The sequence below is a fragment of the Sminthopsis crassicaudata genome, chromosome 4, assembly GCF_048593235.1.
Source record: "Sminthopsis crassicaudata isolate SCR6 chromosome 4, ASM4859323v1, whole genome shotgun sequence".
NCBI lineage: Eukaryota > Metazoa > Chordata > Mammalia > Dasyuromorphia > Dasyuridae > Sminthopsis > Sminthopsis crassicaudata.
In genome coordinates, this window is record NC_133620.1 from 90980838 (window position 1) to 90997490 (window position 16653).

The 16653-nt window shown below is 32.7% G+C and overlaps 1 protein-coding gene across 8 annotated transcripts in view; it reads right to left on the reverse strand.

The window, feature by feature from the left end:
* KCNT2 (potassium sodium-activated channel subfamily T member 2) overlaps positions 1-16653 on the reverse strand; it is a 588661-nt gene that overhangs the window by 408723 nt on the left and 163285 nt on the right. For all 8 annotated transcript variants that reach the window (XR_012489046.1, XR_012489047.1, XM_074308658.1 and 5 more), the window contains exons 2-3: positions 12961-13040; positions 6382-6481 (exon numbers count right to left, since the gene is read on the reverse strand). Coding sequence is in view for 6 of the 8 variants with exons in the window: in XM_074308658.1 (XP_074164759.1) it covers positions 6382-6481; positions 12961-13040 (180 nt within the window). In the remaining 2 variants the exon portion in view is untranslated. The remainder of the gene's footprint in view (positions 1-6381; positions 6482-12960; positions 13041-16653) is intronic.

The window sequence follows — 16653 nt, forward strand, 5'->3', positions numbered from 1 at the left end:
TGCTAACAGCTATATATGAAAAGGAGAAAAGAGAATGTCTTTGGGTAAAGATTAACAGTGAATAAAAGTAGTTATATCTTTGAGAGAATACAATGTAACAAAAGAACAGCTATTTGGGATAATGGATAGAGAATTGAACTTGGAATCAGGAAAATTTAACTTCATGAGTTCAAATCCAGCCTCAAATACTTGAATTGAAACACACATAATAAAAGAAGATAGGAAGAAAGCACTTAATTGTCCTCAATGAACAAAATTCACTAGCTTGTTTCCAGGAGAATGACAACCTTAGAGATGTAATTATTTAACTGATATCAAGAATCTTTTATAAACAGATTCATTCTAACTTGAGTGATGGAAATTTAGTTTTATTTAGTAAAATTCTAGAATGCCTTATTAAAAGATGGAGTTTGCTAATAGATTTTAGGGGGGAAATCATTGTCTCTAAAATTATTGCCTCTGTGATATTGGGGAAATTGCTGACCCTAGAGTCAAAAACTTAGGGTTAAATCTTTTGTGCATGCTAACTTTGTGACTTTGAACAAATCACAACTTTCAGGAACTTGAGAAGTCACATATATAAAATCAGAAGTGAGCTGCTAAGATTCTTTTCATCTCTGTACTTATGATTCTATGATTCTAAATGGTAACTACTAGTCAGAATAAGTGATTTAAAATAAAGTATACTTAATTAAATTTAATTTAGCTTTTTGACAGAATTCTTAACTAAGTAGTTCTGAAAAATACTGAGAATATAGTATTCTTGCTCCCTAGAAGCAAGATGATATTAAGTGATAGGAACTGCTGAGATGAGAGTTTTATGACAGAGTGCTTAGCTACACTCAAAACTAATTATTCTAATTTAAAAAAATGCTCATCAATGGACCAATAGTGAGGCAAGAAAGGGGTTCCTTATGAAGTATCCCAAGGCTTTATCTTTAGTCCTTTGGTATATGAAAATTACCACTGATTTGGATGAATATAGGAAGGGAATACTTATCAAATCTGTGAATAACAAACAAATTTAGATAACATGTTAGATAATTAATTTGGGACACAAACACATTTCTTCAGGTTAGACTAAGTTGTATTCAATCCATATCTACCACTCAATCATAATTCATGTGGTGATTATCTATTGGTTTTGAGGTTTCTACTTTTATTTCTTCAATGAATTTAGCACCCAGCTCACAACTTTTCTCCCCTCTTCCAATAACTGCTCTCATACTATTGGACTTCAATGTGAATATGAATACTCTTTCTTACATTATAGCTCCTCAGCTTATTCACTTCCTGGATTTACTCAGTTCTCCTCCTCCTCACTTCAGCTACAGAGTGAGATGGTCATATCTTTGATTTTGCCATCACCCACATATGAGCAACTTCCATGTTCAACAGTGAAATATCCTCAATCTGATCAAAATTTCTAATCATTCTCTCTCTGCCTTTTAAACTCCAAAGCATCTTTGCCCTTACCATAATTTCCAATCCTTTAATCCCTTATATCTTTCCCAAACCATAATTTTTTACAGTCAATATTGTCCTTCCTTTCTTCCCCATTTTAACTCTTTAGATAATAAATACAATTATACACTATTCTATTTCTGGTCGTGTGCCCTACCAGTCATTTTGCCCTGCCAAGCACAAATTTTACATTACTCCCAGTATCTGCTCTCTTCAGTCTCGGTTACTAAATGAAGATGAAGAAAATCATAAAACATGCTGACTGGGTCTGCTACAGATTTATTTTACATAATCTTAAGTGAGCCCTCACGATATAAAGGCAATTCTTTTACAAACTTTTGTTGATTCAATATCCCATTCACCAGAACAGCTTTTCAAAAATTTTCTTCTCTTCTCTAGCTTCCTATAGCTCACTTTCTCCTGTTTCTTTCCTGTAAGAACCTGCCTCTTATTTGCCTTCAAAACTGTGGTCAGGGGGCAGGTAGTTGGTGTAGTAGATAGAGCACCAGCCCTGAAGTCAGTAGGGCCTGAGTTCAAATCTGGCATCAGACATTTACTACTTCCTACCTGTGTTACCCTGGGCAAGTCACTTAACCCCAGCCTCAGGGAAAAAAACCCACTGGTCATATTTGTAAATCTACTGGCTCTTTTTTCAATCTTCATCCTTCTTGATCTTTCTGTAGCCTCTTCTCCTTGAGGAGGTTTTTAGGACACTACTATGTCCCAGTTCTCTTTCTATTATTCTCTTCCTATTTGTAAATCTCCTTTGCTGAATCTTAATCCAGGTCATAGCTGCTACACATAGGTGTGCACTCCTGGGACTAGATCTCTTCTTATTCTACACTATTTAGCTCCCATGATTCAATTATCATCTTTGCTAATGACTCTTAACTCTACTTATCTAGATCTAAATTCTCTTATGATTCCCAGTCTCATATTTCTTCTCTCCTATTAGGCACTTCAAACTAGATGTCATATATATATATACATACATACATATATATATATATATATGTGTATATATATATATATGTGTGTGTATGTATACATATACATATATGTATGTATATATGTGTGTGTATTAAACTCAACAGGTCCAAAACTATATATGTTATATTGTTCTTATATCAAAGGCTGCCTTCTTGTTAACTTCCTTATCACTATTACCACTATCCTCCCAGTCACCCAGGATCAAGAACAAATATCAACCTCACTTCTTACTCTTTCATCTGTACAATCCCATTTCTAACATGTTGCTATGTCCTCTTGATTTGTATCCTCATACCATTTCTTATATATACCACCTTCTTTTCTCTGATAATTTTATAACCCTGATGCAGGGTCTCATCATGATATATCTAAACTACTAGAATAGCCTATTTCTTGGTCTCTCTGACAACAAGTCTTTCTACTTCAATCTATCCCCACTCAGCTGACAAAATTTTCTTCTTTAAACACAAGTCTGACCATAGCACCTTTTCCCAATAAACTCTAATAAATCCCTATCAACTACATGATCAAATATAAAATCCTACATTTGACTTTCAAAACCCTTTGCTACCTGTCTCTCTACTAATTTTGAGTCTCCTTACATCTTGCTCGTGCACGTGTATTCTAACATTCAATTATACTGGGCCTGCTTGTGGTTCCAACAATGACAATACAATCCATCTATCAACTCTGTATGTTTTCACTGATTGTCCTCCATGGCTAGAAATCTCTCCTTTCTTTCTCTCCTGGGTTTCCTGACTTCCTTAAATTCTCAGATAAAAATCTTGCCTTCTATAAAAAAGACTTTTTTGACCCCTCTTAATGCTCATGACTTTGCTTTGTTGATTAGTACTCATTTATCCTCTATATAACTTTTTTTGTTCATAGGTATTTTCATGTTGTCTCCCCCCATTTAGTCTATGAGCTCCTTGAAAGCAGGGACTGTCTTTTCCCTTTCTTTGCATCCCCATATTTAGCACAGTGTATGACACAAAGTACTCATTTATTAAATTCTTGTTGTACAGTGGAACAAAGCTAATAGCACAAAATGTATTAGGATTTAGAATAAAGTCTCATATCAGGGTTCAAAAGTTCAATTTCATAAGGAGATGATGAGGGAGATATTCCTAGGCATCAGTTCAGTGAAAAAGACATTTTAATGTGATGAAAATTAAATGTGAATCAACAAGTCACATGACTTGGTGAAAAAACGTTAATATGATATTTGGCTGTGTTAATGGAAACATAGTGTACAAAATGAGAAAAGTTATTATATTATTCATATGTAAATGAGGCAGCTGGAACAAGGGGAGAACTAGGAAAGGTTTTCAACATCCATATCTTCCTATTTTTGTCCTGTTGTCTTCAGTCAGAAGCCTTTAGAGTGCTAGGAGAAGTGGGTATGGGAAGTAGTTTTACTGCATAGAAACACTCAATTTTTTTATCCATTTTATATAATCTCTTCCTTAAAAGCAAATATACATATTTGGCATAATGTGTAGTGATAATACTGTAATATTATAATACATACATGGATTGTTTGAGGGTTGCCTTTATTCAAAAGTAATCTTCTTACAAATACGTTCCTGCCCCCTGGAGTCCCCTTTCTATGATTGGTACTATGTAAGGACATAAATGGTTCTTATAAGGAACACTTAGGAACCCCTAGCTCCCATAGGAAGTCACAGATTTAAAGTCAGGGCTTTAAAAAATCTACTTAATATAAATAGATGTTTCCTGCAGGCAGTAACAGCAAACATCTTCTGCTAATAACAACTTGAAAGGGACTTAGAGAGGTCCCTAAATAATTTATGTAACACATTGAAAAACTGACTAGCGGGGGGAAATGGTATAATTATTTCACTCAAATTTGTCATTGTAAATGACTGTACATTGTCATGTAAAGAAATATTATTCAATTGAATTTATTATACAATATTTAATATGAAATCAATCATCAAGAATGTTTACTAATAATTGATTCAATTCAATAAGCATGAAAGTACTTATAATTTACCACTACTGTCTTAAGGCCTATGATAACAAAGACAAAAATTATGCAGCCCCTGCCCTCAAGCAAAACAACATGTATTCAGATAAATAAAGCCAAACATAAAGATTTATTTTGATAATAGGGAAGACACTAACTAAAAATGGCCTTACAAATGAGGCAACATTAGAGCCCCTAAAGGAAATTAGAAATTCCAACAAAAACAGGTGAATGTGACTGGAGCACAGTCAATGTGAAAAGAAATAATGTGCAATCAATCTAGAAAGAGAAGTTGTAAACATATTAGGAAGGACCTTAAAAGTCAAAATTGGGAATTTGTTTTTAATTTAAAAATATTAGGGTATTACTGGGGACTACAGTTCAAGTGGGCAACATATTCAGACCTATGCTTTAGTAATAGTAATTTACCATCTATGTGGAGAATAAGATTGGATGCAGGGAGACCATTTAGAAAGCTATTGCAGTAGTCTAGGCAAAAAAAGGAGACAAGGAGATGGATGCAAGAGATACCCTAGAATAAAAATCAATGATCCTGGTAATGACTGGATATAGGAAAGCAAGGGAGAACAAAGTTATATGTGAGCTTATATACTTGGGGAGTAGAAGAATTGTGGCACCCTTGATAAGAACAAGGAAGTTATAAAGAAAAGGAAATAAATTTAGTTTTTATAAAGATGTAAAATGATAGGATTGACATTGATAGGAACTCTACTCCCAATACCTCATTTTATAAATGAAGTGAAATACAAAAAGTTGATTTGCTTCTATATTATAGAGTTAATGCATAGCAGAGTTTAACCAAAATTCCCCTTACTCCAGATCTAGTGCTTCTTTCTTTGGAGTTGTTTAAGAGTCATCTAGGTAAAACTGTCCAACAACCAGTTGGTGATGTAGAAACAGAGCTTGGAAGAACAGAGGACTAGTTAAGAAGATTTGGAAATTATCAGTTTATAGATAACACATGAATTCAAGGAAATTGATAAGAAGATCATCTGTAAAATGAGATGAATAGAGATCAAATCCAACAATAAATCTAATTCCATAATCCTGACACTCATATTATGAGTGAGATGAAGACATTTTATGTGTCTCCTCTCTGGCTAGATTAGAAATGAAGGGTCAAAAATAGTATGGTGAGGTTACCAGAGGTACAACTAAAGTTGAACTACAGGCCAGTGGGCAAGAAGTTAAATAAATGAAGATATAAATAAGATTAGCTAAGATTGTATTTGAACTTTTCAAAAAACAGCAACCCATCCTGTGGAGAGCAGCTACAATGATGAAAACAGCAGTGAAGCAGAGCCCTTGAAGTGTAGATAGGTTAATCATATATTGGCTCAAGGTTCTTCAAGATCTTTGGTTCTTGCAGGTTAATAAGGATTTAGGATATACTTCTGTGAAGCAGTAAAAAAAATCTATGTTTGAAGAGCTAGATTTCATTTTCACTGAATCTTAAAAAAACTGGGTAAAGAGATATCTAGCTTCAAATTTTTCAGACTTCTTACATCTTATATTAAATGAATAGAAGAAAGTACAAAAAACAGAGATAGGGGTAGAATCAAGGAGACCCAAGTTCATGCTGTTCCTCAGACTATGAGCTGGTCATTTTAATAAATCTTCACTGTTCCAGGAACTAAGATATATTTTTGCAAACCCAGAGTTCCCCACAGGAAAAAAGTCAAAGGTCAAACACATACATATATAAAAATAATGAAAACCACATGAGAATAACCACAATAGCTTATTGTCATGGCATGCCTGAAAACTAGAATTAATTTATTTCTTAAAAGATAAACTTTCTGTAAAAAAAATTCCAAATGGCACAAAGTAAGAATAATACTGTACATAATACATTTCCAAAGAAATCAAACTAGCAATTTGTAAGGGCAAATCTAAAAAAAAGAAAAAAAAGTTACCATTTATTCCCTTGTGGTGGAGGATCCAGAAGCACTCGAATTATATATAATAAGCAGCTTAATACTTTGAGAGAGAAATTGAACAAGCGTATTCTTAGACCTGTAACAAAAAAAGAAGAGAAAAAAATCAGTTATTTTCAAATTTAAGTTCTATTCCAAAAGCCTAAAAGAAATATCAAAAATCCAATTCTGAGTAAAGTGCTTATATTGATTGATATTTAGAACCTACACTATCCAAATATTCAGAAACCTTTGTGGAATATCTCTATGAAGAAGATGAATTTCAATTACCCAAATGTTTAAAAATGTGCGTCTAATAGAGTACATGAACTATAAATGAAAGTTAAAGTTACCAGATCCAAGAATTTAGACAGCATAAAATTCATGTTTATCTCAGGTGGTTACATATTTCCTTGAATATTTTAGGGGAGATTATGCACATGGTCTTTTAAGGCAGAACTCTCTGAGTTGTCTATATGGTAGAAATTCCCTACATCATGCTTAATATAATTATAATGCTCATAATTTTATAATGCATATTGATATAATACTTTAATATTTAATAAGTAACATACATATATGTACATGAATATTCTCATATGATCTTCACACAAAATCTTTAAGATAAATGTTACAATTATTTTCTTCACAAAAACAAAGCAAATGATGAGAATTGTCCAGTCACCTAGTTAGTAAGAATCTGAAGCAGAGTTTAAACACAGGACTTAAAGTCCTAAGTCTATCATACAAGTCCAGTATACAATATGGCTTATTTAAGATTAGAAATCCTCTTTTTGATATTGGGAACATTAGATGTTAAACAAACCCAGTGTTCTATGTTTATTAGTTTAATTTCTTACTAGAATCTACTTTTCTCATTTTTTTCTCCAAAAGCCAAATCTTAAATCTAATCTCTTGAAAATAGGTGACTTTGCAAAGATCTCTTAAAAGATCTTACACATGGTACATATGAATAAAAATACTTTGATTTGCTATTGATAACAAAAATACGTATACTATTAATACAAAGTAAAAAATGTATGTCTCTGTCTTTGTCTCTTTTTGTCTCTGTGTCTCTGTGTCTCTGTCTCTGTGTCTCTGTCTCTCTCTGTCTCTCTCTCTCTCTCTCTCTCTCTCTCTCTCTCTCTCTCTCTCTCTCTCTCTTTATATAGATCCCTCTCTCTCTTTTTTCCTCACTCCCTTCCCCTTCCCCTTAAATTATGAGAACTATCTCTTAATCTTCTAAAGTGATTTTTAATAACTAGCTGGCTACCAATGAAAACTCCACGATAAACAATACATACATAGACATGCATATATGTATGTATGTTTGCATATATAATATATAATTTAACTTTAATAAGGCCAATTGAAAGACAAAGACTAAAATGACCAGATCTCAAAGAATTCAATGAAGAACTTCATTGAGCCTAACAATTTCATCATTGTTAATCTATTATATCCATTCTATAGTCAGAGAGGAATTAGCATTCAGCATTTCAAGGAATCATTCCCCTGTTTCATACCAGTAAGACTGCATAGTAGCAGCAAACATTCATCTTAAGAGCAACGACAAAGGTACTAATCAGATTGGAGCTAGTTGCTCATTGACATAAAGCAAATTTAAAGCAATAGCAAATGAAGTTGACACTAGAACTGAGTTATTAACAATAGCCAATCCTTTGATACAGAAATATCACTACAAGATCTGTATCCCAAAGAAATCATAAGAAAGGGAAGAGGACACACATGTACAAAAATACTTATACCATTTCTTTTTGTGATGGCAAAGAATTAGAAATTGAGAGGATGCTCAGCAGTTGGGGAATAGCTGAATAAGTTGTGGCATATGAATGTAATGAAATACTATTTTTCTATAAGAAATGATGAGCAGAAGGATTTCAAAAAAACCTGGAAAGACTTACATAAACTGATGTTGGGTGAAGTGGGCAGAACAAGATAGTAACGATAACACTGGGAAGTAATAAACTATGAGAGATATAGCTTTTCTCAGCAATACATGGATACAAAACAATTCTAAAAGACTTGTGAGGGAAAATACCATGCACATCAAGAGAAAGAAGTATGGAATCTAAATGCAGATTGAAGTAAACCATTTTTACTTTTTAAAATTGTTTCTTTTTCTTTTTTCATAATTTTTTCTTTTGTTCTTATTCTTCTTTCATAACAAGATTAATATGGATATATGTTTAAAAGAATTGTACATGTATAGCCTATAGTGGATTGCTTACTCTCTTAGGGGAAGGGAAGGGAAAGATGGAGAAAAATTTGGAACTAAATATTTCACAAAAATGAATATTGAAAACTATCTTTACATGTAATTGGAAAAAAAATAACTATCTAGTCTAAAAAACAAACAGATAATATAGCGCCATACTTAGAATGCTGAACATTTCAAGTAAAGGAAAACCTGATTTGAAATCTCACTTCAAATATTTATTAGTTATGTGACCCTCAGCAAGTTGTTTAACTCTCAGCCTCATTATTCTCATCTGTGAAAGAGAGATAGTAACAGCAACTATTTCAAAGAGTTGTTAAGAGCACCAGGTAAAATAGCATATTAAAGTGATCTTGAACTACTTTATAATAGATGCTAGATATTTCGCTTTATATTTACTAATTTATTGATAGATCTATGCCAAATATCTCTCTCTCTCCTTCTCTCTCTCTCTCTCTCTCTCCTTCTCTCTCTCTCTCTCTCTCTCTCTCTCTCTCTCTCTCTCTCTCTCTCTCTCTCTCTCTCTCTCTCTCTCTCTCTCTCTCTCTCTCTTCCTCCTTCCCTCCCTCTCTCCCTCCCTCCCTCTCTCTCAGAGTAAGGTAAATTATAATGAAAAGACAACTAGCCTCAGAATCAAGAAAACATGAGTTCAAGTCTTAATTGATAAATCTTAGCTTTGTGATGCTGAGCTATAATGTTCAGGCTAGCTTTCTGGAGGATCTCTAGATGGGCCTTGGTTTTAGCAAGACAGTCACCATGAAGATGGTCAGGGCTATAGAGTCTGGAGTCTGGAGTTTGGAGTCTGAGATCTAGCTCAAGCACACACTCACTCTAGTTTCCAGTACTCTCAGCCTTTAAATACCTTAGTAAGATTACATCACTATAGCCCACTGAGCATGTGCCAACAATAGAACCATTACCTCACCATATCACACTAAGTATATGCCAACTACAGTGATTATATAATTATATCACACTAAGTATATGTGAACTAGAGAACCATTATAACATCAATCACATTGAGTAAACACCCTGCTGTAAGTATCTTTGCTTCAAGTATACTTTTCCAGAGTTCCAACCCTCTACACTGAGCAAGACATAAAATTTCTTAGGGCCTCCAGGAAACACTTAAGAATACACATTTAGCAATATTTGCTGATCTACATTGGTAAAGAGAATTTTCTCACTGTGATCTCCTGACATTACCAAAACCACAGATCTAAATATATGTATGCATACATGAATGCATGAGCACACTCATATTAAAACTTACACTCTAAACCTTAGTTACTAAAACATTCAGTGAACTTTGTATTAAATGACATTTAATGAATATAGCATTTCCAAAGCTTTTACCTTGTGCAAAACATTATAATGAAAATCTGGGGGTTTTGCACTTATTGTCAATCTATAGTACAACACCAATAGCAACATAGCACTTACTTACATATCATTCTTTACCATATTTATACCACATTTCTAAATGACTGTGATCCTGGATTTTCATTACTGAATTTTGAATATGATTGAAAATAAGAAAACCAGAAGTATAGAGCAAGAACACTGGCTTTGTAATATAGATTCAAATCTTGACTCTGATGCTTTTCTTGCAGAACCTTTGGGACTCAGTTTCATTATCTGTAAAACCAAGACTCAGTCTAGATGACATTGAATGTCCCTTCCATCTCTCAACATATAATAACTATAACTCTATGACAATATAAAGATCTCAAATACATTTTCAGAACTCATAGCCTCAAACTTGGGATTCCTTTGAAAGTATAGAACTTTAGTGAACCTAAAATTTTACAACTATTAGAAATAACCAAAAATTTCATAATAATAAAATAATCACTGGATGCCTAAACTCTTAGAAAGAAGCATATTTTCTTTTCCTTCATCTGCTCTTTTATCTTTTCTTGTCAAAAAACAAAAGCTTATGGCATCTTGCACAATTCAAACATATTAAAAATTCCCTATCAAAATTACTTCTCTAGTAGGCACATAATTTCCTTTTTCCCCTCTTTTGATTAAAAAATAAATAAGCACATTGTTTTATATGTTAAAATCAAAGCTACTGTTGTGGATCTAGGCATAACTAATAAGTTTCTATTGTCCAAGTTCTACTCTAATTAGAAGCAAATCTCCATGTCATTTTGAACATATTTAATAAGACTCAGATTAACATTAGTATAATAATCAAGAAACTAAGAAGCTTTTTTCCCCAAATTGTCTAAGGAGAAGAGTAAAGAATTTACTATTGGGTTCAGTGATGCAATTTTTAATGATTATTTTCATAACAAAGATGCATAATTACATAAGGCTATCCTAAATTTAGAAGGGAGAGAAACTAATCCTGCAATTTTATTGGCACAAGAAACTCCTAAAGAGAAAACTACCTTTATCTTCACATGGTAACACCTTCTCTGCAACTTACAGTCTTAGAGAACTGCTTGACCACTAAATGGTTAAATGAATTGACCAGGGTTACTAATCCAGTATGTATTAACAGTACTGAAGAAATAAATTCTAGGCTGCTAGTTAATAGTATATGCCCCCACCAAATGCAAAATTAACATATGACCTACCTTTCATATCTAGTATTACATAATAAGTGATTAAACAAGATGTTATGATTATAACAAAATCATTAAATAGATAAATTCAATTATATATGATTAAAAAGTTTTTATATGAACAAGATTAGTACAACTAGATTTAGAGGAGAAGGAGTCAGCTAGAACACAATTTTTATATAAAATATCTCTGATAAGAATGTGATATACCACAGGTAAGTAAATCACACAATAGATAATGTACTAGACCTAGAGTCTGAGAGACCTGGAAATCTGACCTTAGATACTTGCTAGCATATGACCTCCAACATGTCTCTTAAACTTTCTGCCTCAGTTTCCTTAACTATAAATTAGGAAGCATAAGTACTTACCTCACAGAGTTCTGAACATGAAATCAGTAAAAAGTGCTTAATAAAGTACTTGGTATAGGTGCTTAATTAATCCTTATTTTCTTCTTTGTTTCTTATGCAAGTTATATAGACAATTCTCTCTCTCTCTCTCTCTCTCTCTCTCTCTCTCTCTCTCTCTCTCTCTCAATCTCTCTCTCTCTCTCTCTCTCCCCTTCACTCCCTCTTTCTCTCCCTCTCTACTTCCCTCTATCTCTGTGTCTCATTATTCAGGATAAAAATATCAATTCCTCAAAAAAATCAAAGGAGAGGAACAAATTACAACTCATTAACAAGCTATAAAAGAATGTCCTAAATCACTAATATGAAGAGAAATGCAAATCAAAACACCTCTGAAGTTTATTTCAGTAAATTGAAAAAAGAGATTAGCTCAAAATGTAGTGATTATAGAAAGATGCGCATACTAATATATTCTTGTTGAAATTGTTCATCAGTCTGGTCATTCTGGAAAGCAATTTGTTGTAGATCCAGAAACTGTGCTACTAGACACACACCTTTAAGATATCAATGATGAAAATATAAGGAACAAGCACTAAAATATTTATAGCATTATTTTTTGTAGTAGCAAATAATGAAATAAGAACTGGTAGCTATTGATAGAAAAATAATTAAACACGAATACTACAGGAATGGGAAGTAAATCTATGGTTTAATTAATTCAGGGAACCATAGGTGAACAAAACTCCCTCTACAAATACAGGTTTACACCTTTCCTTCAACTTATAGTCTTAAAATTACCTAGAAAACTGATAGCTTAAGTGACTTGCCCATGATTACACAACCAGTATGATTTAAACCCAGATCTTAATAGATTATCAATTCCTTGAGGCCAGGAACTATCTAGATTTACCTTTGTATTTCTAGTACTAAGTATAATTCCAAGCACACAGTTAGTGCTTAATGACATTTTATAAACTGAATTGGATAGAATCACATCTTGTAACATAAACGTATTTTAGAATCCACACAAAGCTATTCTTTGCTTTATTTACACCATAAAGAGCATAGGAGGCAGAAGCTCCCTAACCTTCACAATTCATCAGCACTACCACCTCCATGATCATTTAATAACTCTTTCCCATTGATCACATTCTCTCCACTGCAATAAGTTTGGCTACTCCTGATTTAAATTGTTTATTCCTTACTTTATTTTCTTATAATCTCTTCAAGTCTATTACTTTCTAGGAGAAAGGAAAAGATTCAATGGACTGATCAAAAATTTCTGACTCTTCCTGCTTTCTTAGAATATAAACAAAGTCTTAAGTGAATTAAAATAATAGTATTAGGAAAAAAAAGTAAGTTTTTATTTTAGGGAAATAAAATTATGTAATGCACAGAAAGTAAATTAACTACTTACTTGATCGCTGATTTTTGATGAAGAATAATTTTAACCTCTCTTTAAATGTGTTTTCATTCATGTAGAATTCAACTTGTACTCTGAAAAAGAAAAGTAGGAAAGATCATGTTCAAATGGCATGTTAAACTATTTTCATATAAGATAACTTAAATATTAACTCTTTTAACCTTTTATTGACTAGTTTTTGAAATGTTATATCCAATATTTATTTAAAAACAAATGAATCATAAATGAAAATAAATAAATCATATATTATTATTTAAGAGGAATAATATATTTTTCAGATATTCTAAAAATAATCTAAATAATACATAAATAATTGTGTTAATTACACTTTTTAATGCTACAGAAATGCCACTAAAACCCATTGCAAAAGTTTTCAAATATCTCTGTTACTGTGTATCTAGAATAATGCCTTCTAAAAAGTAGGTACTCAGCAAATATTAAAGGAAAGTATAAGAGGAGAGAGAAAAAAGGAAGGAAGGAAGGGAAGGAGAGAAGGAGGGAAAGAAGGAGAGAAGGAGGAAGGGAGGAAGGGAACATAGTAGGTAATAATAAATGTATAATGATATTAATTTTTACTTTCATTTTACATGTTTCTAATATCTTTTAAATTGTATTTATTCAATATAATTCAATTACAGAAAAATTTACAAAGCACTTAGTATATTTATGGCACTACTTCTAGGATCTCATAATAGAAAGGGAAAAATGAAATAAATAGTCCCTGTACTCAAGAATTCCATCTATTACATTTGTCAAAATAAGGATTTCAAAACCATTAGGAAAGTATAATTGATTCATACCTCAGGATAAAGGCTTACAATATAACCTCCAAAAAAGGAAGAACAACCATCATGGCTATTGAAAACATGCCTTGTTTCAGTTATTGTAAAAATATTTCACAAATTTTGACATGAAATTTATAACTATTTTCTTTGTTCATTTCCATTTAAAATGGTTGTTTGTGTTGATTGTTTTCTAAAAATCAGATTTGACATTATGTTACATTTTCCAGAATTTCTGTGAATCATTTAAAAAGCTTTCTCTGATTTAACCAAAGTGAAATTGATTATGTTTTACAATAGGAGCCATTCCAACTTTTATCAGAATTACCTTTAAGGAAAATTCGTCTATGTACATAAAATTCTTGTTGATTTGTTTTAATTTTCCCATTTCCTATTACTGTTTTGTCTTTACAAATGCTATATAGAATTTTTAAAATCCAATATAAATGTTATACAACCAAGTTGATATCTCTAGAAAAAAATTAATTGTCCATTGTGAGAAGGAAAAAAATTACCAACCTATTTTTCATAATTAAAATATTTATAATATAAATATTGAGATTTTATAAGATAAATGAGGAAATCATATATACTCTGTGTAAATGTGTGTATATGTATAATTTGAAAATGAGAGGTAGGTATAGAACCTGTGATTAGGTAGTCTAAGAACCTTCTGGGTGAGGAAACATCTGACTGGGCTCTGTATTACAATTTATAGTGTTGTAGAGTTGACTGGGTCATTGACCAACAAAGCATCTCAACAACAGTCACCAAGCCAGTGTGTATCACAGCTGAGACTTGAATCCAAGCCTTTCTACCACTTAAGTCAGCTCCCTCTTTATAAACCTAAGATGCCTTATATTGCTTTTAAAGTGATGAATCCATATATGTATAGGTATACATATATCTGTCTAGAGAGAGAAAGACATCTACCTATATTTTTTTTCCTTTGCAGCCTGATGTATCTTAGTTTGCTATATTATTACTTCTAGTTTTATACTTATTAATCTTTTCCAATTTCAATTTTCAAATATATTGAGCATATGTGTGTGTGTGTGTCAGTCATAGAGATATTTTAGCTAGAGGACATCCTGGAGAAAGAGAATCACTTGAAATATGTTGATTGGCCAGCTACATTGACCAAATTCATGAAACAATAAAGTAGAAAAATTAATTAAATATAAGGCTCAGCTGTATCAACATTGTCTCTGAAAGTGACACCAAGAGAAACTGATAGGAAGGCATAACACCAGAATCAAAAAATGTAAAGACCATTCTCCCAAAACACAATTCTCCAATTTACTGTCAAATTGATGTCCCTAAAGCAAGATTTGACTCTCCTTTTTCTATAAATATTAATCATTTTTTATTATCTGTAGAAACACATAAAAATCCTGTTTGACTTTCAAGGCTGTTGAAAGTTTCAAAGTTGAACCCTTCCTATCTTTTCAATTGTTTTACAGTTTTCTTTCTTTTACATAGTCTTTGATCCAATGACAATGTCCTTCATCTAATCCTCCAAAGACCACATTCCATTTCTCAAAACACAAGACATTTTATTGGTTGACCTTCATTTCATTCTTCTAATGCCCCTTGAAGCAGATTATGGTCCCTTTAAGAAACTAGTCCTTTCAGATTGATTTATTCCTTTCTGATTCCCCACTCCTCCTAGCTGATACATTATTAATTCAGGAAGCTAGGACCTTTGATCCTTTGATTCACAAATCCTGGTCAAAAGCATCCCTTTGAATTCCAATAGGAGATCCCAACTTGTCCCCAGGCCCCTGTATCTGAGCCTACTTGGGTTGTCCCAGCTCCTATTCTAATGATCTGCTCAGGTTTCCCAACTCCCACCAAGCAAATTCTAGCCCTCGATGAAATCCAGCTAGGAGCCAACTTGGGACTCCATTCACCACCCCTTTAGCTAAATCTCTCATTATAAAAAGAGCCAAGCTGGAGTCCTCTCTTTGCAGAGGTTCCAAACATACAAGCTATACTATGTTTGGCACCCCAAGGGCTTCTACCCACTGGAATACTGTTTCCAGTGCCCTCCTCTCTTTACCCTCACTCATTTCCTTAACTAGACTTTAACCAGACTTCAACCTTACTTCCAATGCTCATAATAAACCTCTTTTATCAATCAAGGTTTTCAGGTCTGTAAATTCCTTTATGGGACTCTTGTATCACCACTAGACCTTATTTAACTCCCTACCCTTGTGCTGAATCCTGAGGGGTTACAGGGGAGCTCCATTTGACTCCCTGAACTCCAAACCTGCCACTAGACCACCAGAAACCCTAATTTCATTTGGGTACCACAAATCTAAACCTCATCACCTGACTTCCTTCAAGGCTCAGCTAAAGTGCCAACTTCTTCAAGACATTTCCAATCCTCCTTAATCTTAATGCCTTCCCTCTACATCAAGCCCCAATTTATCCTGCATATATCTTGTTTGTACATGGTGGTTTGTATTTGTTTCCCATGAGTGAGCTTCTTGAGTTCTTTGAGATCAAGGATTGTTTTAGGGGTGTGAGCTATGTATCTTTAGCAGTGTCTGATATATGATGGTACTTAATAAATGCTAGTTGATGGAACAACTAACTTAATATAGAATTTTTGACTTATATTCCTTCTTAAATAAAAAGTTCTATATGTTTCTAACCTTCAGCAGTATAGAATATTATATCCTTTAATCCATTCTAAAAACTGTTTTCAATTTTCAGGGTCACTGGTTCTAATATTCCAGGATTTTTAATACTATAAATCAGTATTTACTTTTTTCACAATATTGTTGAATTGGTTCATCACTTACCTTTTCTTTTTCAAGCCAAATAAAAGTATGTTTTCATTTCATTTTTATTTTATTGAACAATTCATTTATTCATTCAGTCAATTATTCATTCATTT